Source organism: Lepidochelys olivacea (genome assembly GCF_965140295.1).
Source record: "Lepidochelys olivacea isolate rLepOli2 genome assembly, chromosome: 3".
Taxonomy (NCBI): Eukaryota; Metazoa; Chordata; order Testudines; family Cheloniidae; genus Lepidochelys; species Lepidochelys olivacea.
Window position 1 is genome coordinate 157,382,557 of NC_140413.1, and position 22,193 is coordinate 157,404,749.

General features: G+C 45.4%; 1 protein-coding gene across 1 annotated transcript in view; it reads right to left on the minus strand.

Annotated features, from left to right (window-relative positions):
- The window catches only part of GALNT14 (polypeptide N-acetylgalactosaminyltransferase 14), a 183,325-nt gene that overhangs the window by 51,615 nt on the left and 109,517 nt on the right, over positions 1-22,193 (minus strand). The window contains exon 3 of the mRNA XM_084625285.1: positions 15,044-15,142. Coding sequence (XP_084481411.1) covers positions 15,044-15,142 — 99 coding nt within the window. The remainder of the gene's footprint in view (positions 1-15,043; positions 15,143-22,193) is intronic.

Below are 22,193 nucleotides of genomic sequence, written 5' to 3' on the forward strand. Positions count from 1 at the left end.
ACCGACGCTGGTGTAAATCTGAACTAACTCCACTGAAAGCACCACTGGTATAAAACCAGAGTAATAACTCCATTGGTTTCAGGGGAGCTAGTCTGGATTTACACCAGTGAATGTGAGAGCAGAGCTGGTCTCAATCCTAGTAGGGCCAGGTCTTTGCCTGGTGTAAATCAGTGTAGCTGCACTGACTTAGAATATCAGGGCTGGAAGGGACCTGAGGAGGTCATCTAGTCCTCAGTGGAAGGACGTCAGTTTGCACAAGCTAAGGACTGAGCCTGTAAATGCAACATCTGAGTGACACTAAAGCCTTGATCCCAGCCCTTGTGCACAGTAAGGTTATCTGGGGAATATTCCCACACACTCTGTTGCACTAGCTCCTCCAGTGATAGCAAAGATGGGGGCTTCACTGATGCGGACAAGGCCCCCAGGGCTGCTGGCCTTTTTAACACCAGGGGGTTAGACAACACAGCATTCCAAATGCCTCCGGCCAACACAGCCACAGCGTATTAGCAACAGTGTCTGGCCACCCCTCCTCCCTCCAGAGTTTGCACGCAGCCATTTCCACGTGCTGTTCCCGCCTGTCGAGTATCTTTTACAAAAATTATTATTATTAATAGATTTGTCATAAACATACGAAAATAGCCCAAATGCAGGAGCTGAGTTCAGCAAATTACTGCAGCTGAGTGTCAGTACAGAGAGACAGGAGAGCCGTAGCACGCTCGGTGGAATAGTTAACAGGCACTGATTGCCTGGAAATCAGACTTCAGGGAACTGGCAGGAAAAGAAGAATTGTAAAAGAGCCAGCAAAATAAAGAAATAGACCACTGAACATGTGTGTGGGGGAACTGGCCACAAGCCCCCAGCAGAAAATTCCCCACCGTTGCTAGAGGGAGGACGGTCCAATGCTTAGAGCTCTAGCCAGAGACCTGGGTTCAAGTCCCTTCTCTGCCACAGACTCCTGGTGTGATCTTGGGCAAATCACTTGACCTCTCTGTGCCTCAGATCCCCCTCCGTTAAAATGGGGATACAGCACTGCTCTACTTCATGGGGGTGTTGTGAGGATCAATACATTAAAGACTGTGAAATGCTCAGATACTACAGTAACTAGTAATAGCCTTAAGCCTGGTGTGCCCTCCCTTCTACGAGTCGGGAGCATGTTGTGGCAGCAGGGGCTAGGGAGGGGTATGGGGTGTAGTGCCACATCAGTCTGGCTAGCCTCCATTGGAGTAAGGTCCATTAAGGATCCTGCATAAGTGCTAAAAATTAAAAGCAGCCTGGAAGCTGCTCTGAATGTTGGCTGCAGCTGGTCCTCAGTGTTAGGGAGACAGAACAGGGGAGAATCAGGCCCAACAGAGTTACACTGAAGTAAAACTGGAGGACATCAGAAGAAAGTTAGGTCTGAAACCCTGCTCACTGACACCAGTTTTCCCCTGGCGTAACTCTGTGGACATAAAAGGAATTACCTTTATCCTGAGGGAAGCGGGAACAGATTCCAAGGTACCAAACCAGGGGGAAATAAAGAGAGATTAGGGGCCAGATTGCATCCTGCTCTGGTGCTAGGGGAGGAAAGAGACACAGGCAAGAAGCACCCACACCACAGGCTGGCCTATGCAAGAGCACACTGCAGTAGCATCTAACGTGAGAAGGGACAGCTTAGCCCTTGCTCCATCTGTGAAACAAATCACTCAGAAAGGGGAGAGGAGAGGTGAGGCCATGAGCCCATCCCATCCCCTCCACACTAGCCCATGGAGAGAGGCCAGCACCTTGGAGAACATAATCAGTCTATGCCATGTTAATGGGTGATGGTGACCAACGTAACCTCTGTCCCCAACCTACACCTCCACGTGCACCCATCAGCCCTGGAAGAGATTGTGGCACAGTTCCCACAAGTACTGCCTCCTTCACCAGCTAACCCTAAAACAATGACAAGCAGCAAGCAAATCAAATCGATGATTAGACTGAACATACGTGACATAACCAAAAGCCATGGGATGCTCTCAGGACTGGTAATGTTTTCATGCTCAGTTGTTTGGGGAGGAGATTGTACCAGATCATGGAACGCCACAGGATTATGATGTCACACGCTCCATACAGGTATGAGCACCACAGATGGAAACATTAATGTTAGAGGGAATTTTTCAACAGAACTTTTTTTTTTTTGGCTGGAAAATACCAATTTGCCAAAGCCAAAGCTTGTCGCTAGAAAAGGTCAGTTTAGACAAATTTCCCCAACTTGAAAAAAAAAATGCGACCAAGAAATTTTCAGAAGGTCTCCTTGACATTTTTGAAATGAAAAAAATCCCGGTTTTCAACTTTTCGTTTAAAAATTAAGCTAATTATAGTACGAAAAAAGTTTAATAAAAATGGTCAGAATCAAAACAAAATGTTTCAAAATGATCAATTAGCGGGACCACCCTGAATGCAATCTGAAGAACCATGAGGGTCAGGCTTCCAAAAAAGGCACCCAACCCTTAGGCCTGCATTAAAATTATCAGGATTTCACCACCTATTTGGCAGTGACTTGCTCTGTGTATTTTTTTGAATGGGTGGGTGGAGGCAGTTGCACTGAGTCATGCATGAACATGTTACATGCCCCGAATGACATTGCCTGCTACACTCAGAGCAGATCACATTAAACTATGAAGATTTTATGTATATATTTTCAGCCATCACTGAAATGCGGCAGCTGTTCTGCAACAGCATCACTGTGCATCTGTTCAGGACAGTGCGTGAAGAAAACCTTATCCCACTGAAAGCACCCGAGGAACTTTAAAGAAGCACAATGCAGTCTGGCCAGAATGAGTCTACTCTTGCCAAATGTGCCCTAACATCACCTTATTTTTACCTCTTATGAAAGACAGCACTTTCAAGCAGCACAGCACCCCCCTTGCACCAATCCACAGCACTAGTAACTCACAGAACAGGGTGCTCCTACTGAATTACCCACATCAGTTCCTACAACACTTGAGCCTATCCTTGGGAGTTTCCCATCCAAGTCTCAGAACTGCTTAGCTAAAGACCTACATCACAGCCAAGGTGCTACAGGCCTGATTTTCCGTTCACCTGCACGAGTGTAAATCAGGAGAAATTCCTGAAAGTCAGCAGAGATACACTGGTCTAAACCCACTGTGCGTGATGAATCAGAATCATATGCCTGCAGGCCCTAAACGTTATCGCTCTGGAGTTCTTGGCTGCACTGCTGAAAACCTGTCCAGTAACAACCATCTGCCACTGGTATAAAGAGTTGTGCAACAAAGGATGAATGTAATAGAAGAGTAAGTTACTACCCAAGAGGCTGAGAGAAAATGCATTCACTTGCCAGCAAGGCCAAATTCACTATTCCTGACAGACATTTGCAACCTGAGTTGTATGAGGTGGACAATAAGTTACCAAGACCACTGAATACCCAGCAGACACCCCGCCCTCGCATTGTGATAATTTGCAGGAACAATTGGAAACAGAAACACTGAACACTTTAGCTTTTCGGTGTTACAGGGATTTCATCAGATACTCTATAAGGCACTCTTAAAAATTGAAAGCCAGCTTTTCTATTACTCAGATCCTCACTCAGCTTGCTTTCTTTTTTTGGTTCTTTTTCCTTTTGCTTTTTACACGTAAAAGTACTTGGTGATTTGCCCCTCTTTGAAGTACCTCTTCTTTATAGACATTTTTCTTTCTGAAATCAAATACAGGCAAATATATTGCAATAAAAAAATAAAGACAAATCAAAATATTTTGGGTCAAATCCCAAGGTCTTTATTCATTCCTTCCACACAAAAACACCCATTGCTATCAAAGGGAAAGATCTCAGGATTTATCCTAGTGAATTTACCTACAGTCAGTTATCGAATAAGGGCTAGATTCTTTTCTGAGTTACTTTGAATTGACACCAATGTAGCTTCCTTGACTTCGTTGGGTTTAATCAAGATTATGCTGGTGTAACCAAGCAGAATTTGACCCTAACTTTTCATTATAAGGATAGGTTCCATCTTTCTTTGTCACTTGCATTTTCCAGGGATTCTCTTCATTTAGTTCAGGACAGGAGTAAGTGTAGAATCAAGTCCGTCAATGCCACCTGTAAATAATCATCAGTGCAAAATTAACACTGATGCAGGCAAAATGTGAATGCAGACAAGAGAGGCCAGTGTTTGCAGACCTGAGCCTACATCTTTTGCTGGTGTGTACTTTTGTCACCCCTTAATACTTGCTGGTTTATAAAAATGACTCCGGACCTTGATTTCTCTGTATTTACGAACCCTTAATTCTCTCCATGGCAACATAATGGGGCCTGTGGAAAAAAAAGCCCAACAACATAAAGTGCCAGAGGGGTTGGAGGTCATGGTTATTGAAATCAGACAGAGTGAGAGAGACGAGACAATGCCCGTTAAAATGAACTGCTCCACCAATCCAAACTGACTAATTATGTAGGAGATGGAGAGAGACATTACACCAAGAATAACCATAGTGAGCTTTGATTGCACTGCAGCTTCCGCATTTTGTTCTCTCAAATACCCACCAGCTCTTTGAAATTCAAGAGTTCTCTTATGTTAACATCCAAAGGTAAAAGCGTCTGTAGAGCTGTATATTTACTCACTGTGAGAGATGATTAGGAAATTATAAAAATGGCCAGGGGTTTGGGGGGGGGGGGAAAGAGAGAGGAAAAAAATAGTCAGCACAAAGTGCTAATTATACAGTTTCAGAGTAACACCTGGCTTGTTTTTGCTCTTTTAATCAGAGTCATTTGAGCTATGGCACAGCCTCTATACAGGACCTACATACTGCCTAGGGACTGGATGCATGGCTTCACCACTCCTTTTTCTCAGCAACTGTAAACACCAGATTACGCAGAGAGGGGAGGTTGCAGACAGGGCCTGCTTCTACTTGTGAGTATTGGAAAATGAAAGACATGATAGCATACCCACTAATTAATTACCTAAATATCTGATCTGGAATGTGCAGTGCCCATATCAAGATTTTTGCCCAAGAGTGTTTTTTGGGTTGTCAGTAAGAGGTAAATAATTAAGCCTCCTGATTCCAACTCTGAAGACTCAGATTGCAGATTTAAAGAATAAATAACGACCACACAGTGGAGTAAAACCGCACGTCTCCCAACACAAGAATTTTGTGTTTAGAAAGCATTCTCGACAGCATACCACAGCGGATGTGACAGGCTAAGGTGGGGCAGTTGTGAAATCATTGGAAATCTGGCTCTCGAAATGAAAAAAAAAGAGAGCAAAGTGAAACCTAAGCATTTAAATAAAAGAGAAGAAGCTGGTATATGCAATGAGAAGAGACAGAGTCTAAGCCAGATGTTAGCAGTAGGAGGGATTAGATTCTTGGAAAAAGGTAAGATCCCACGTACCACAATTGGGACCTATGTTACAGCATCATTAAAACTCTGTTCAGACTGTCACTATACATGGGACTGAGCCCTGTCCTGATTTGGCTACATCCTTGGATGTTAACAGAGTTATTGCAGTTCAGGGACAAGGTTAAAATACAGAGCCAAACCATCAGCTGGTGTAAGTGTATCTCCATTGAAGTCAGTGGAGCTGCATCAGTCTAGACCACTTGTTTAAGATCGTTTGGCTCACTCTTGGTCTAGCATGGTTAGTTCTCATTCAAGTTCTTCCACAGAAGTATGAGGTGCTGGTTTCCCTTGTCATCTGAGGTGCCCCTCTCTTAACAGCCCAGTAAGCCTCTTAAAAAGTAACTCTCTTACAGTTCATTGACCCTGCTTAAAGAAGCAGCAAGTCTTCCCGAGGGTGCAGTCTCCATCCCCTGTTGATAGATGAGTCATCACCTCTTCCCCTTGTTGGCTTGATGGCTTTGTTTACCTTTTATGTAAATGCCTCTGCCTGATGACCAGGTTGGTTAGACAAGCACACACATGATCCTTTCTGACCCAGACATGGTGATTCCCCAATCACCTTGTGAGCTTTGACAGTTCCGTTTACTGCATGTGTAAATTGCAATTCCATTGTCACTGGTCACCCGCTTCATTTGTATTCGAGACCTGAGGAGACCTGTTTTCTACTTTGTTCAAATACAGACTTTAAAACATAATAGCAGAAGACATCTCTAATTCCACAGGCAGCCTTGTCACATATGTTTCACAATTGTATAATTGACCAGTGTGTTATTAGTTTTCAAATGATACCTCACAAGGCATATTTTGTACAACTATCATTGCAGTAGTGTGTAGGGTGTTAATAGTGGGGTGCTTAGGGTCACAGCCTCCCAGAACTGCTGGCTGGGACAGTGTCCATCAGCAGCTTTCCCAGTGCAGACCTGTGTGTTAAAGGCATAACATGAATGGAATAACATTTCAACAATAACAATGAGGAGTCCTTGTGGCACCTTGGAGACTAACAAATTTATTTGGGCATAAGCTTTCATGGGCTAGAACCCACTTCATCAGATGCAGGGAGTGGAAAATACAGTAGCAGGTATTATATACATACACAGTACATGAAAAGATGGCAGTTGCCTTATCAAATGGGTGGTAAGGCAACTCCCATCTTTTCATGTACTGTGTATATATTGTGACAAAGTTCCTCCTCTGCCTTGGTGGGTCCTGCACTTTTTGGCGGATTTGCTTGCCTCAGAGGTTCATGGCAGTCCTCAGTTTGGCCGCCTCTGCTAGAGGCTCAAACCTACCGTTCACGCAGCTAACCTCATCACTGGCCAGCATGGGGGAAACGGAGAACAATCCCTGCAGACTCTGTGTCCCACCTAGTGGGTCAGGAACAGGCCAGATCCCTTTTACAAATTAGACCTTCCCTTCTGGTATTTCTCACAGACCAGGTCAACTCATCCTGTGTTTGATCAGGAGTTGGGGGGATGGGGGGAACCCAGGCCCACCCTCCACACCAGGTTCCAGCCCAGGGTCCCGTAGATAGCAGCTGTCTACGTCTTTCTGTATCAGCTGCGTGACAGCTACAGCTACAACTCCCTGGGCTACTTCCCCATGGCCTCCCCCCAGCACCTTCTTTATCTTCACCGCAGGATCTTCCTCTTGAAGCCTGATCACGCTTGTACTCCTCAGTCCTCCAGCAGCACACCTTCTCACTCCCTGCTCCTTGCATGCCCCCACTAACTGATGGGAGGTCCTTTTTAAATTAGGCGTCCTGATTAGTCTGCCTGCCATAATTGATTCTAGTATGTTCTTAATTGGCTCCAGGTGTCTTAATTAGCTTGCCTGTCTTAATTGGTTCTAGCAGGCTCCTGATTGCTCTAGTGCAGCCCCTGCTCTGGTCACACAGGGAACAGAAAACTGTTCATCCAGTGGCCAGTATATTTGCCTTCTACCAGACTCCTGTACCCCACTGGTCTGGGTCTGTCACAATATATATACCTGCTACTGTATTTTCCATTCCATGTATCTGATGAAGTGGGTTCTAGCCCACAAAAGCTTACGCCCAAATAAATTTGTTAGTCTCCAAGGTGCCACAAGGACTCCTTGTTGTTTTTGCTGATACAGACTAACATGGCTACCACTCAAAGCATTTTCAACAATATTAGTCTGGACAAATTAAGACGACCCAAAGGAATAGCAACCCTCATGCTTCAAGACTTAAGCTGAGTGATCGCCTATGGAGGTTAGGAAGAAAATTTCCCTAGTGATAAAATGCTGCATAAAAGACACTGAGATGGATACAGGCAGTGCTGAAATTTGTCCTTCAACATTGACATGAATGAGACTGAGGGAAATTCCTCAGCAATGGGTGGACAGCCCATCCATTGGCTGGAGAAAGCAGCCCAACTAAGAGCATGCTCTGGGAAGGTTAGGACAGGACAGAGCAGGGAGGTGGATGCAGAGATAATACCCCGCATGCCCCTCCTTTCCTTCCTCACTTCAGGCTCTGGAGTAGCCTGCTGCATCCCTGCCTCTTTTCTTGCTGCCCAGTTTGGCATCTGCCTCTCCTGCAGCTCTGAGGACAGTAATTCCCCAGCGAGCTTGGGCGCTTTGCCTACAGTATCATACATTGCAGTAATTCCTCACCTGGCAGGCTGCCAGTCACTGGCACTTCGCAATTCCTGTCCTACTGAGTTCTTACAAGAGTTTGGCTGATTCTAAAACTTCCCAGACTGCCCCAGCTATCTTTGGGATGAGACATAAAACAGAGGTCCTGATCACCTGGGTTCATTAAAGATGACATATGGCCCATTTTACAGGCATAGGCCCATCAACTCTGCTGTTCCGGTCAGATTCCAGTCTGGGAAATTCCATTGTGTCCCCCTAAAATCCCCCTTATTGTTTCAGGTGGATGTAGGATTTATCTTCAATTTTTTGTCTTGCAAGGTGCTGAGCAACCATTGACTTTGATGGTTGCCTCTCAGGATCAAGCCCATAAAGCACAGAATGCTCCACCCCAGAGGTTGCTGCACTTCAGTGGGAGATGCAGGAGGTATTCCCACATGCTTGTTATATAGCTTGAAAAGCACCTTGGGATCCTCCTGGATAGACAGGGTTACATGATGGTAAGATGTTACCAGTAATCACTGCTGAGCCTTTACGGTCGATCCAGGCCTTGTGAGGTCCAGCTCCTTCACTTCAGTATTGCTCTTTACCCTCCAATAACTGCTGTGCCACTGTGGATGTCATTCAGCTCTCCCTAGGGAGGAGCAGGGCAGCAAGGGCAGGAAAATAACATGGAGTTTTCTTTTTTAATTCAAGTTCGTAGGAGGTAGAAGGAGAGATCAAAAAGAAAAGAATGTTGGAAAGGAAATAAAGGATGGCAAGTATGGCAGACAGCTGAAAAGGGGTTCCAATTTCTTTTCCACTCTCTCTGTTTTCAGATATTTATATGACCCCCTCACCATAGTTTGTGAATGTCTCACAATCTTTAATGTATTTATCCTCCTCACAACTGCCCAGTGAGGTAGGGCAGTGCTATGTTACAGCTGGGGAACTGAGGCACAGAGAGACTAAATTACTTGCCCAAGGTCAAACAGAAAATCTATGGCAAAGCCAGGAATTGAACTCAGGTCTCCTGACGCCCAGTGAAATATACCCTTAATGACAATGCCATCTTTCTTCCCATCTGCCACTGGTTTCTCCCTTCCCATCCTCCTCTTTTTTTTGTTTTGTTTTGTTTTGTGTTTTGTCCCTAAGAACCTACTTAGTCCCTGAGATGTTCATATATACTAATGCTGGTACAATAATTCCCAGAGAATCATGCATTCAATCATTTTTGCCTTTTTTCCCTGTTGGCAAATGGTGGGGGAAACGGACCATGATTTTCTTGAACCGATTCATTATTCAACATGATCTTTTAATTTTTGCCAGTGACTAATTCTTGGGATGCAGATTGGTCACAAATGGTGCACTGCAGATGTTCAAAGCGTGACATCCACACGTTGTGTCACACTGACTAGTGACGGAAGTCACACAATATTATTTCCATCCCCTGACTGAAGCACTCATGCCACTGGGGATTGAGCAGGATGTGCATATTTTACAATCCAATTCAAAGTTTGCTCACAGTGAATATTAAGTCTTCAAGCTAAAACCCCACTTTAGAAGAGGATTCAAAATAGTAAGGATCTCAGATGTCTATGGAAAAAGCCACAAACACGGTCAAACTGACACTTACTTTTGAGTTCAAAGGATTATTAATGGTAAATTTCCCCCACTGTTTTCTCATCTTCAGTACATACATGCTACGTGTTCCAATGGGCTGATGTGTCCAGTTAGGACGCTACAGCCTATCCCCACTCTTGTGAATTTTACAGGACACAATTTCTCTTTCCCATTCTTGTTCCTCATGTTGATGATGATGCCCATTGATTTGTTATGAAGACTCTTGGGAGTGGTCATTATCTTATTTCACTGCCAGGCAGCCAAACTCAGAGCCAAAGCTCTGCCCCCCAGCCAGGCACAAAATATTATTAATTATTATTATATATATTACTATAGCACCTTGGAACCATAGTTAGAGACCAGGATCCCATTGTGCTAGGCACTGTACGGGGCTCAGGGATAACTTTGCAGGGAAGAAGGAACCCATGGTAGAGAGAAGATGAACAGTGAAACAAAGAGGTAATGCTGCCCAGTGATTAGAGCCTGAGTTCTCCCCAACTGCCATTCATTCTCTCTGTGACCTGGGACAAGTCAAACAAACAATCTCTTTCTGCCCCACTTTATCCCCATTTATAAAAGGAGGATAGATAGTGCGTACTAATTTCACAGTGCCAGTGAGAAGCTTAATTCAAAAAGATAGTGGATGGAGCACTCAGCTGGGACTCAAGACACCTGGGTTCTCTATTCCAGGCTCTACCATTGACCTGCTGGATGACCTTGGGCAAGTCAGGTCACCATTCTGTGCCTCAGTTTCCCCATGAGACAAATGGGAATAATGATACTTACCATCCTTTGCACTTTGAGATGTACTGATGAAAAGTGCTATACAAGAGCTAGGTATGACTATTAGTATTGTTGCACATAAAGTGCTCTGAGATCCTTCAACGGAAGCTGTTACAGAAGCAAGAAGTAGTATTAAGACAGATTTCATGTTGACTGTCACATGAGAAAATGATCCAAGAGGTTACCGATGTCATGGAACGGAGATCTGTAAGATTTAATTAAGCCAATCATTTGCTGAGTGAGGAAAAAACAGACCAGGGGGCCAGATAATTTGTCCTACAAGGGCTTAAGAGGAGACAAGATCTGAACAGGGTCCAAAGGCAGGCAGGAAATGGAGGTTTGTGCATGTTTGGAGCTGAGCCAAGGTGGGGCAGGAATTGAGTCACCAGTCCTCTTTCCTAACAAGAGCTGGAGCCGCCAGGGTCTGGTCTAGGCCTGGGCAGCCTGTTCAGGACTGAATCCAGACTGAGTCTGCTGAATCCAGCCTCAACATCAAAAGCCACATGAACGGACAGCACTGGCTCCAGGATCCCATCCCATGGGCATAGGAGGGATGAAAAAGCCAGTCATTTCCCAAGGACCAGCGCAGAAGAGCTCTGGGAACCCACCCCAAGGAAGTGGGAGAGTTTGGGGTTGGGTTTGCTTCACCTTCAATTTATTTTATCTGTCCAAGTTTGTACAGCCCTGGTTTTGACCCAGTACAAATAGTAAAACTGACCATTCCAGGCCATTGCACTGTAGCTGGAAAGGAAATAACCTTGAAATGTCACCATGAACCTGTGGATATCTTGTGGCAAGTAGATGCTGTAATTAGAACCAACCCTTGAGGTGCACATCACCAGATACAACATGTGAGTCAGATTGGACAGAGAGATGTGGAAGGGGAGGAGGAGCTACAAGGACAGAAGCCGTGAGTGAAATCATAATGGCTCAAGAGAAGAATCAAAGTAACCTAACCAAACCAAACCCCTCCATGAAGGAGCAAAAAAAAAGGATGAATGAACGGGCTGTTAATGACATAGAAATCAGGGACAATCCCATGGGGAAAATATGATAGAGGAACAAGGAATAAGAGGGAGATCTACTTATTTTGCATTACTAATCCAACCATAATTATAATAAACCAACTGTACCTGGCTACACGTGTATGTACCCATCACCACAGCAGCTAGGCACAATATGAGGAGTATATTGTGATCCTAACACTTTCACATGTCATTATCACTCCTAGAGGTTGTCTCCCAAGAGTAACACTTCTGCACCATTCTGCTACTCCATTACTGGGGAAAGCCACTTTGAAGTGAGGAGCTTAACAACAGACCTTAAAAGTGGTAAGAGGTTGGCTCATCTTGACCTAAGGTAGCAGGGAATTGCACAGTGCCTCCCCCTGGAGACCTCCTGTCATGCATGATTGTGGCAGGGAGGTGGTCTCAGAGAACTAAGCCCTTGCCCATTGTTGGATTTAAAGATAAGGGGCTGGATCTTGGATCAGTCCAAACTCAGGTCAGAAATGTTGAGATAAATGGGCCTACAAATTTACTCTAATTGCGAGCTCAGCTGTAAAAAAAACGTGAGATGTCACAATACCCTATAGTGACAAATGTTGATGGGGAAAGGTACGAAAAGGAGACAGACTAAATTAGTCTAAACAAAAGGGCCTACTGATAGGGTTCAAGGAATATGTTAAAATCATACTTGGTAAAAACAGAACATGTGGAATCAGGAATTTATGAACCAAAATTGGTGTGTCAGATAGTAGGTCTAAGTGGTGGACAAAATAATGAGGGGATGGGCTATTCAACCCATCAATCCCTTTGTGTGTCCTTAAAGAAAGGGACTTTGGAGGAAAAATAAGGAAAGAACAAACAGAAGCTACTGAAGCAAGCGTCACCATCATGGCTTCCACCCCCACTGTCTCCTGGGACGTCAGACCTTCTTCATCCTAACCCTGAGGAATGACCTGACCAGAGTGGGCCAGAGATTGATGTACCCAGATGATATCACCACCCCTACCAACTCCAGCGGAATCCCAACCACCACCTGAGATGAAACGGGACTGGACATTAACAGTGCCAGCCCACCTCAACTAATTTCTTCTCTTCTGTCCCCAAGGACAGTTATTACCATCTTTGATACCCTCTAAGAGGCTATCAAACATGGGATTTTTTCCCCCTCCACAACTCTCTCCAGCTAAAGGGAAAGGTAACAGGAAATGTTGTTAAATGAACATTTTTCCTTCTTTTCTGTATCTATAATAAAAGCTTTAAAAGATTTTAATGGGGCATTTGCCATGGTATTATAAGGGACCTAGGCATAGGCAGTCTGACCTAGAAGTCATAGCTGGGCTGCTGTCATTAAGCCCAGGGTGGTCACGAGGCAGTAGTCAGCATGGAGGGATCAGACTAATTGTTAGAGCTGGGATCAAAAGGCAAGATCCAGGATCAGAGTCAGAGTCAGGCCAGGTCAGAGACTGGAGATCAGTAAGCAAGGTGAGGTCTAGAGCCACCACAAACCAGAAGTCTGCATGGCTGCCCAGACAACTTCCTGGGGCACCCTCCAGGGTTAAATAGTGAGCCTGAGCCCATCAGATGGTCACAGGCTGCTGTCACTATGGTCCCTTTGAGCAGTTCTTCCTAATGCAATTAATCTCTGCAGTGCTCCTTGCATATGATTCTCTGAGGCCTCCAGATGGGGATGTGAGAACATCAGCTGTGCCAGGCTCCGCAGACCCGGCGTTCTATTCCAGCAGCTCCTTACCGGTACTAAGGATGCTGAGATATCTGTATACCAAATCCTGAGCCTTGTTTAACGCTGTTTAATGTTGGACAATGACTGGGTTATGCTAACACCTTTGGCCTGTATTCCATCTAAATGAACTTAACAGGCGTCAGTACAGAGTGAAGAGACGGTGCTGTGTGTCTATTAGATCCATCCAGACAAAGGGAGGTGGTGACACAGTATGAGGTGAGACGTGAAGGAGCTGGGATGGGGAGTGATGCCATGAAGGAAAGCAGGAATTCAGCTGCAGAATGGTCAAACTCACTACAAGCATGCGTCTTCCCAAGAAAGGGTTCTGCTCTCAGACAGATGAAGCCATCAGGGGCTCAAAGGAGTGAAGGAGATGTCTAGCAAGCAAAGATGAATCTGGCCCTGGTCAGCAACCTATGCCTGATGGCAAAGGGCTCTTTAATGTCCGTGGCTCTCACCAGTGCAGGCCTGAGGCCCTGTCCTTAGCTGGTGTAAATCGACCTAGCTGTCTAGACCTTAATGGAACTCTGCTGATTTACAGCAGCTGGGGATGTGGTCTGAGTTGGAGTGGCCGCAAAGAAACATTTGCGGGTGTATGTCATACTCTGTGGAAATTTCTCCATGTCACCAAGCCAATACAATCCGTCACATTTGGCAGACTTGGCTCCTGAGAGGCCCAGGACTCTGATAGCAGGAGGGGCTGCAGGCCACGATGACCAAGTCACAGATCTATGAGAAGGAACTTTACGCAGCAACGGCCTGAACTGCATGCTCTATTGCTCCAGGCAGTGATATCAATCAATTCCCTGCCATTGCAGGAATCTGAGGCTTTGGTGCATTTTGATCCCTCCTGTTCTCTGCCTGGGTCACACAATAGTTTAGTCTCCTGAGGATTGTAATACTTTGGTCTAATTCCAGTTATTGGCTTAGGATGGGGGTGAGGGTGGATGGTGTTGACCTCCTGTGATATACCAGAAGTCAAACTAGAAGCTTTGGTGGTCCCTTCTGGCCTCAAACTTGATGAGTCTATACCCTTCCCTTACTTACATGAGTGTGAAATATACCAGTCAAATGTTTATTATAGAAACAGGAGTGAATGCATCTGACCATTGCTATGGGATAAGCCACTGGACAAGGTGCACAGATCTAACAGGACAGAAGGTGTGGATAGGTTACAAGAAATCTTTCCATTCCACAGCAAAGAGCGATGTAGATTCAAGACCCACATTGGAATTCAAAGCTGCTTTTAGAAACCTGCAATGAAAATGAAGCATACACTATATCCCCCTACAGTAAACCACAGCCAAGAACAAATCAACAAATGGAAGAATGGCCATGTGCCCAGACCTCTCCACAGCTCATTTAGAAGTGTTCAGAAACTGTCTTTGAAAATGCAGCCTCTTTGTGACCCATCAGAGCTTCTCAATTAACTCTCCTTGCTGGCATCACATGTGGCCTACAGGTGTCACTGGAGAAGCTCAAAAAATGAAACTAAAGCAGACCTCTGCAAAGCCACAGATATCCCTTGCTGGCTATGGCAAAACACAGCATTGATAGTCAAATGAATATAAAAACTGCCATCCCGAGATCCATCTAGATTGGTGACCTGCTTCCGACAGCAACCATTGTCAGATACTGCAAAGGAAGCCACAGCATAATGCACCTCCTTGTGCAAAACTGCTTACCAGGGGTCAGATGTCACGCTATCCTCAGCTACTGATCATCTTAGGGCCTGGGTCAGTAGCCTTTGCAATTTTACCCTGGTAAGCGTAGCTGAAAATGCTATTGTTATTCATGCAAACATCTAACCTTTTTTGAAATGTGAAGGAGTTTCTGTCATACTGTGAGGAAAGTGGCACACATGTTTTTGGAGCAGGATCATAAAAACCATGCTGCACTCACATATTCCTTTGCATAAGTCTGTCTTACCTTCTGATAGTTCTTAACAGAGTGGACCTGGCTTCGTTGTGGAAGGTGATGATGATACTTGTTGATGGCAGATCCAGACGATAGTGCAAAGTAGTACATCTGAGGAGGTGGAAAAGATACAGGTATCACTAAAGTTCCGGAATGTAAAATGGCAGCTTATTTAATAGACACAAACATTAAAGGCACAGTACAGAGGTAGACAGTACTCATTCAGAGTTCTCCTGGCATGACTAAAATAGTGGTATTCTGAGCTATTCTTTTCTGTTTGACCCAGAATCTATAACATCCTACTGTGTGGGATAAGATGCCTGGGAATTCTACCATCCCCCTTTCATTCAGCTTTGTTTCCAGGTGTGGGTAAGCCTACTGTGACTAGCAATGGACATCCCGAAAGAGGTTCAGCTTATATAGACACAGTGTTTGAGGAACCCAAACAGACTTTTGATGTGCATTCCTGGCATAAATATTGTTACATCGCAACACAAAAAGTATTAGGCACCGGGGCCAGCCCAGAAGAGTTCCCGACAGCCTGACCAGCCCCGTCTTTCTCCTGAACTTTGGGGATTGGGACCCAGGGCATAAGATTCTTTCCCCATGTAGGTGGTCCCTTCCAGAAGGCTTGGGATAAGCTCCCAGATCTTGGGGCTCTTTTGACTGAGAAGTGATCACACCACACTGAAAACATTTGCTTATCCAGCCCTGAGTGTTGTATGAGTAAATGCATAAATAAGATGTCTCAGATGCAGCTACGGTACAATGGTCACACTTTCTGCTTCTCTAGCACCCTTCATCTAGGGAATCTAAAAGCACTTTACACACATTAATTACTTATCCTCACAATCCTGTACAGCTGGTATTATTCCTCCTACTTTACAGAAGAGTCAATTGAGGCACAGAGAGGTTATGTGAATTGCCCAAGGCTACACAATGAAGTAGTGGCAGAGCAGCAATTAGAACCTAGGTATCCTGGCCCCCAGTCCTTTGCTCTAACCACTAGACAATACTCCTTTCTAGTTCAGATGCCCTCTTGGATCTACCAGCACTACATCCCAGTTCCTCTCCCTTCCCCAAGAAATGGAGAACAGAAAGCTCTTCCTTTTCCGAGTCACTCACCAGTGCAAACATATACTTGGTTCAGTTTCTGACATGAGTGAGCCAAACCTACAAACAAGTGCATACTATGCAGCATGTCACAGAACCAAACAGAGCTGAGGAAATTGGTATTTCAGTGCTGACTGGGGAGAAAACTGTGGTCAGCTGAAACTTTGGGTCCTCAAACTGTGGGGCATGCCCCCCTAGCCCACACAGGGGGCGGGGATGGAGCACCACCCAGCCTCACCCTGCCTCCAGCTCTGCTCCGGCCCTGCCCACAGCCGCAGTCCTGGCTCTTGGACCCGTCCCCAGCCGTGGCGGCTTCGCTCCCGGCTCCACCCTCAGCCTCAGCCCCCTTATTCCTGTCTGTGTTCCCCCACCCCCACCGGAGGGGGGGGGTACAGACAGGAGCAAGGGGGCACACAAGCCTGAAAAGTTTGGGGACCACTGGTCTAGTGGCTATAACACTGGTCTTAAAATTAGGAGACCTGGGTTCTGTTCCTGCATCTGTCAAGGCCCATGGGCAAATCCCTTCACCTCCCTGTACCACCCTTTATCTTGTCTATTTAGTTTGTAAGCAATCTGGGGCAGGGACTGCCTCTTTCTTGCTAATGTTTGCACAGTGCTCAGCACAATGGGACCTTGATTTCATACAGCTTGGGACTCTGGTGCTTCCATAATGTAACGAACAATTCAGGCCACCTCGTTGTTCCCATATATGAGTCTCTCTTTGCTTCTTGCCCCTTTGTGGTAGAAATAACCTCATGCAGAAGTGGCATGTGAAGTTCTACGTCAGTCTATAACAGTGATAGGCTGAATGGAGAGCAATCTTCCAATGTTCATGGTGTGTAGGGACCCAGCTTCTCCAGCCCCCCGCACCGCACTGTGTTCACTCCTCTGGTGTTTCACGCAGCCTGCAGGAGCTTTGTAGTTAGATCCCCAAGACTTTGCCATGCATCACCATCAATGGGTTTCTCTGTGGAGCCTGAATACGAATCGGTCTCTTACAAGAGAAACCATTTTTAAAAGGCTCCTTTGACATATTTAATTGGATCATTCTCCTGTGTCCTACAATAATACACTCACACTCACAGTAGTTTTTCCTATTAGCTTATATGAGAACTAAAACTAAGACATGTCTCTGATCTGAACACTGCTTGCTTGTTACAGACTGTATAATTACTCTCTCCACGTGACTTATAAACAATTATCGCCTAACTGCTCCCAGATGTGTGTCCTTCCACCCATTTTGAACCTGGCACCAGCAAGGAGTTCTGTGTATCAAACCAGGGATGCTATTTTTGGCAACGTAATGAAAGGGCGTGGAAAGCACTTGCAAAATACATCACCCAGACAGGGGGACAGTTTAGGAGATGCGCAGATTTATTGATTCCACAGAGACGTGAGGCAGACTCCTTTTACTTGGGTGTCATACACTTTTAAAACTCCAGCTGCAATTATGGTACAGCCACTTATGTACAGTATCTGATTAGCCAGCTGCCAATGTTTTCTTCAGGCAGGAAGTTGGTAGAACGGCCAAATCTCCAAATCCAAACACTTCCAGGCTCGGCAAGCTTGGGTCCTAGCTCTGGATAATGGGCTGAATCAAAACCCCCGGGGCCTGATTCTCTACTGCCTTGCCTCTGGGGGGCCTGATTCATTATTCGCCTGCACCTATCAAATGGGTATAAAGTGCCATTGTTCTGACCTGGTTTTACACCCAGGTGTATATCACTGCACAAGCTGCAGGGCAGTAGAGACTTGGACCCGAGGTCCGAGTGCACCATTGCGCGGGTAAAGTTCCCTTCTGGCTCTGAATTTTGTGGCTCAGGACCAGCTATAGTAAGGCGCCTTCAAATCATGCTTTGTATATCTGACACCGAGCAGAACAGCACCAGTTCTCCTCCCACCCCAATTTTGTACATGGATAGCTTCAGTGGTGTTATTCCTGATTTACACCAGTCTGAGCAAGAGGAGAAGCTGATGAATGGGGACATTTGTCAGTCGACTAAAAAGGAATGAAAAGTTCTAGCAAGGTTCTTCCACCCAGCCCCTATGTTTGTTTCCCAATGTAACAGCAGCTAAAGCCCCTCGTTCCTGAAGAGGCAGAGCACAGTTTAAGCTGTTGACTACAAGTGTTCTTTTGGCACTTGCTTGGGCGATAAAAACCACAGCTTGGAAAGGCATTAAATTCAGTATGTCCAGACTTATTCGGTGTGACAATTACATCTGGGGTCATTTCAATTTAATACCACCCCGCAAGTGAAAATTGCAGCATGCCACCCTAAAATTGCTGTAATAATGAAAATAAACCCATTAAGAGCTGCCTGTGCTACCTCGGGCTGTCACTGGATAAATGCTTTCTGCTGCTTATGGTACCTCATCGGTCATCCAGTTGCCAAGAAGGGGAAAAAACCACAACATTTTTAGGAAACCAAGATTATTCCTTAAAAAAAAAAATTACTGCACTGCTTGTGTTTGCACTGCCGTGTAGCTCACAGTCGATGAGCCCTGTGCATGCTCTGAAATCCTGCAGCGAGGCAGGGAAGAAGGACTAGTAGAACTATTACTTATGACAACCCCATGCGAGCTTGGCTGACCATAGCATGGGGTCTGTTCAGCCTCCGACGTGCATGAAAGCCCACAGCAGCAAGACATGCCTGTGGATAGTGAGAATTAACAATCAGTTCTAACGACTTGCCATAGAGAGTTCTTCAGGGGATCCCAGGCTGTGCTGATTAGCTTCAGATCAAAAAAGCATTAAGATTTTGTACTGCCATCATGGCCTTCCTTCGCAAGATCGCAAAGACTCCACATGCAGTCAAAAAAGCTAACAGAAGGTTAGGAACCATTAGGAAAAGGATCGATAATAAGTCAGTAAATATCGTAATGCCACTATATAAATCCATGATACGCCGATACCTTAAATACTGCATGCAATTCTGGTCATCCCATCTCAAAAAAGATATATTAGAGTTGGAAAAGATATAGAGAAAGGCAACAAAAATGATTAGGGGCATGCATAGGTGAAAGTAAGCCAGTCCAGTCCAGTACGGCATACCAGCAAGAGCCAGTACACCACCGATCATACCAGCTTCCCCAGCTCGGCAATTTAAATGGTCCAGGGCTTTAATGGCCCCGCCTCTTCTGGTTGAGGCCACGCCCCCTGCTCAGGACTCCGGTGTACCAGTAAGTCCTTTCAGTTACTTTCACCCCTGGGGCATGGAACAGCTTCCAAATGAGGAGAGATTAAAACAAGTGGGACTTTTCAGCGTGGAAAAGAGACAACTGGGGTGGGATAGAGGTCTATAAAATCATGACTGGTGTGGAAAAAGCGAATAAGGAAGTGTTTATTTAGCCCTTCACATAACACAAGAACTAGGGGCCATCCAACAAAATTAATAGGCCACACGTTTAAAACAAACATAAGGAAGTCTGTCTTCACATAACACACAGTCAACTTATGGAACTCATTGCCAGGGGAAGTTGTGAAGGCCAAAAGTGTAACAGGGCTCAGAAAAGAATTAGATAAGTTCATGGAGGATAGATCCATCAATGGCTGTTAGCCATGATGGTCAGGGATGCAAGCTCATGCTCTGAGTGTCCCTAGCTTCTGATTGCCAGAAGCTGGGAGTGGACAACATGGGATGGATCACTCGTTGACTGCCTGTTCTGTTAATTCCCTCTGAAGCACCTCACATTGGCCACTGACGGAAGACAGGCTACGGGGCTAGATGGACCACTGGCCATACTGGGTCAGACCATTCTTATGTTCTTGCTCATTAATGAACTAAGCCTTCCTGCCCCCCATGAGGTAAGCTAACCCCATTTTTCAGCCTGGGAAACTGAGGTAAGGAGAAGTGAAAGGCTTGACTCTGCCTTATTCACACTGAGCAGTTTATTGCTCTGCAAGGAGTTCCATTTACATCAGTGAGCCTCCACATGTCTTAACCACAGTGGCTCAGAATGTCTGTATTAGAGACTGGAATAGAAGCCAGGACTGATGATTCCCAGAGATCATTTGACTCTGCATCCCCTCTTTTGTAAATCCTCATTACAGAAATAAAGATTACTTCCAAAAAGAGCTGGCGGGAACATGGAAGTTCCATTGAAAATGCCTTTTCATCAAAATCAAAACATTTTGTAGGAATATGCCGATTTCGACTAGATTTCATTTAAAAAATCCAAATGAAATGTTCTGTTGAAACTCTTCTCAAAGTTTTCATTACATGGAAAATTTTGGAATTTGTTGGGTTTTGTTCTGCATTCTGGTTCCCACTCACATCTACTTCCAAGTAAAACTAATAGTTTTGTCAAGGCGTGAGAAGATCCATTCTCACATACAATCTCTCAGCCTATAGAGAAAGAGATAGAGCTGAACACATCCCTAGCACTCCACTCACCATTGAATAACAGATCAAATGCCAGGCTCTGGTTTTGCTCTTCAAAGCCCTCAATGAGTTGGGCCCAGGACCCTTGGGGGACCATTTCACTCTTCATGATCAGGCCTACTGGACACCAGGGGTCTGTCAGCTACATGGGTCAAACCTGAGTGAGCAGAAGACAGCAGTTTCTCTGTGGCTGGCCCACATTTTGGGACCTCCCTTCCAGAAGAGGTTTTCAAAGGCCCCTCAGGGTGTTCCATGCCCAACTCCCATTGAATTTCTCTGGGAGCTGGGTGCTGTCTCCTGTAGGTGCCATTAAAAACCCCAGCTTGAAGTGACCACAAATCTTACTGCCTTCAGGACAAAATGCACAACTCATCTCATTAACATGGCTCTGCCGTATTGCCCACAACACTAATGGTAAATGATTATGTACCCTTCCCTCCCACATGAGATGAGGGGGAGCAGAGAACCAGAGACCGGCATTGATCCGACCCACGTAGTTCTGTAAAATGCTCAGATATCAGTGATGATCATGGTATAAACGGCACGAGGAAGGGAGAGGGAGATTATATAGGTTAATGGGAGAGCTTCCAATGCTACAAAGCTTTACTAGCCTTCTATCTCTTCACTGTTTTTCCTTTCTTCTCCTCTACAGTGTAGTGTATAAGCTCATCATGTTCTATTATTTGAAAGCCACCAGACACCAGTGTGTACATAGTGAAGACTCGCATGTTGCTATATAGTTAGTAAATAGGGTTACTTGGGCACCAATCTGTGCCTGTGTAGTTGCTTCATATGGTTGATTGCTGTGCAAAGAACAAGCGACATAATGCTCTCCCACAAAGCCTAGGCATTTCAACAGGTCTACATTTGTAGCCACTCATCTGAGAAGACATTCCCTTTGAAGAGACATCCTGGGATCAGTTAATCACCATTTCAACCCCTGTCCTCCCTATGTATGGAAAGGCACCAGGCATCACAACCCCTGACCTCCCAACATGTCCACACCAATCATAGAATATCAGGATTGGAAGGGACCTCAGGAGGTCATCTAGTCCAACCCCCTGCTCAAAGCAGGACCAATCCCCAATTTTTGCCCCTGATTCCTAAATGGCCCCTCAAGGATTGAACTCACAACCCTGGGTTTAGCAGGCCAATGCTCAAACCACTGAGCTATCCCTCCCCCCAAATATTCCTGGAAGTCCTTGCAAAGAGGATGGAGGCAGGATTCATGGGTTCCCAATCCATTCCCATAGGTTTCATCATTAGAAAAGTAAATTTAAGGCTGGTGAAGGGTGCTAGATTGATAGCCCTGGAGACCGAAGACCCCTGTTCATCCACAAAAGTATTACACAGGCAGCAGTACTGCATCTTCCCATTGGCTCCACCTGCCAGCATGCCTCAGCCCTGAGCTGGAGGGACTGTGTCTTGGCATGGAGCACACTAGATCAGTCTCAATGCATATTTGCTCCTTGCCTTCTCAATGGAGAACGATTTCCTCCCAGCCCCAGTGCTCAAATCAGGAATCCTTGCAGACTCAGGGGTTTTAACTGTGCTATTTAGAGCAAAACCCTTTGCTGCTTGTTTATCAACTCAGAGAGAGATCATTTGGGTACTCCCTTCTATAGCTGTCTGCTGCTTCTAACCCAGGTGTGGGTCTGCTATGGGCT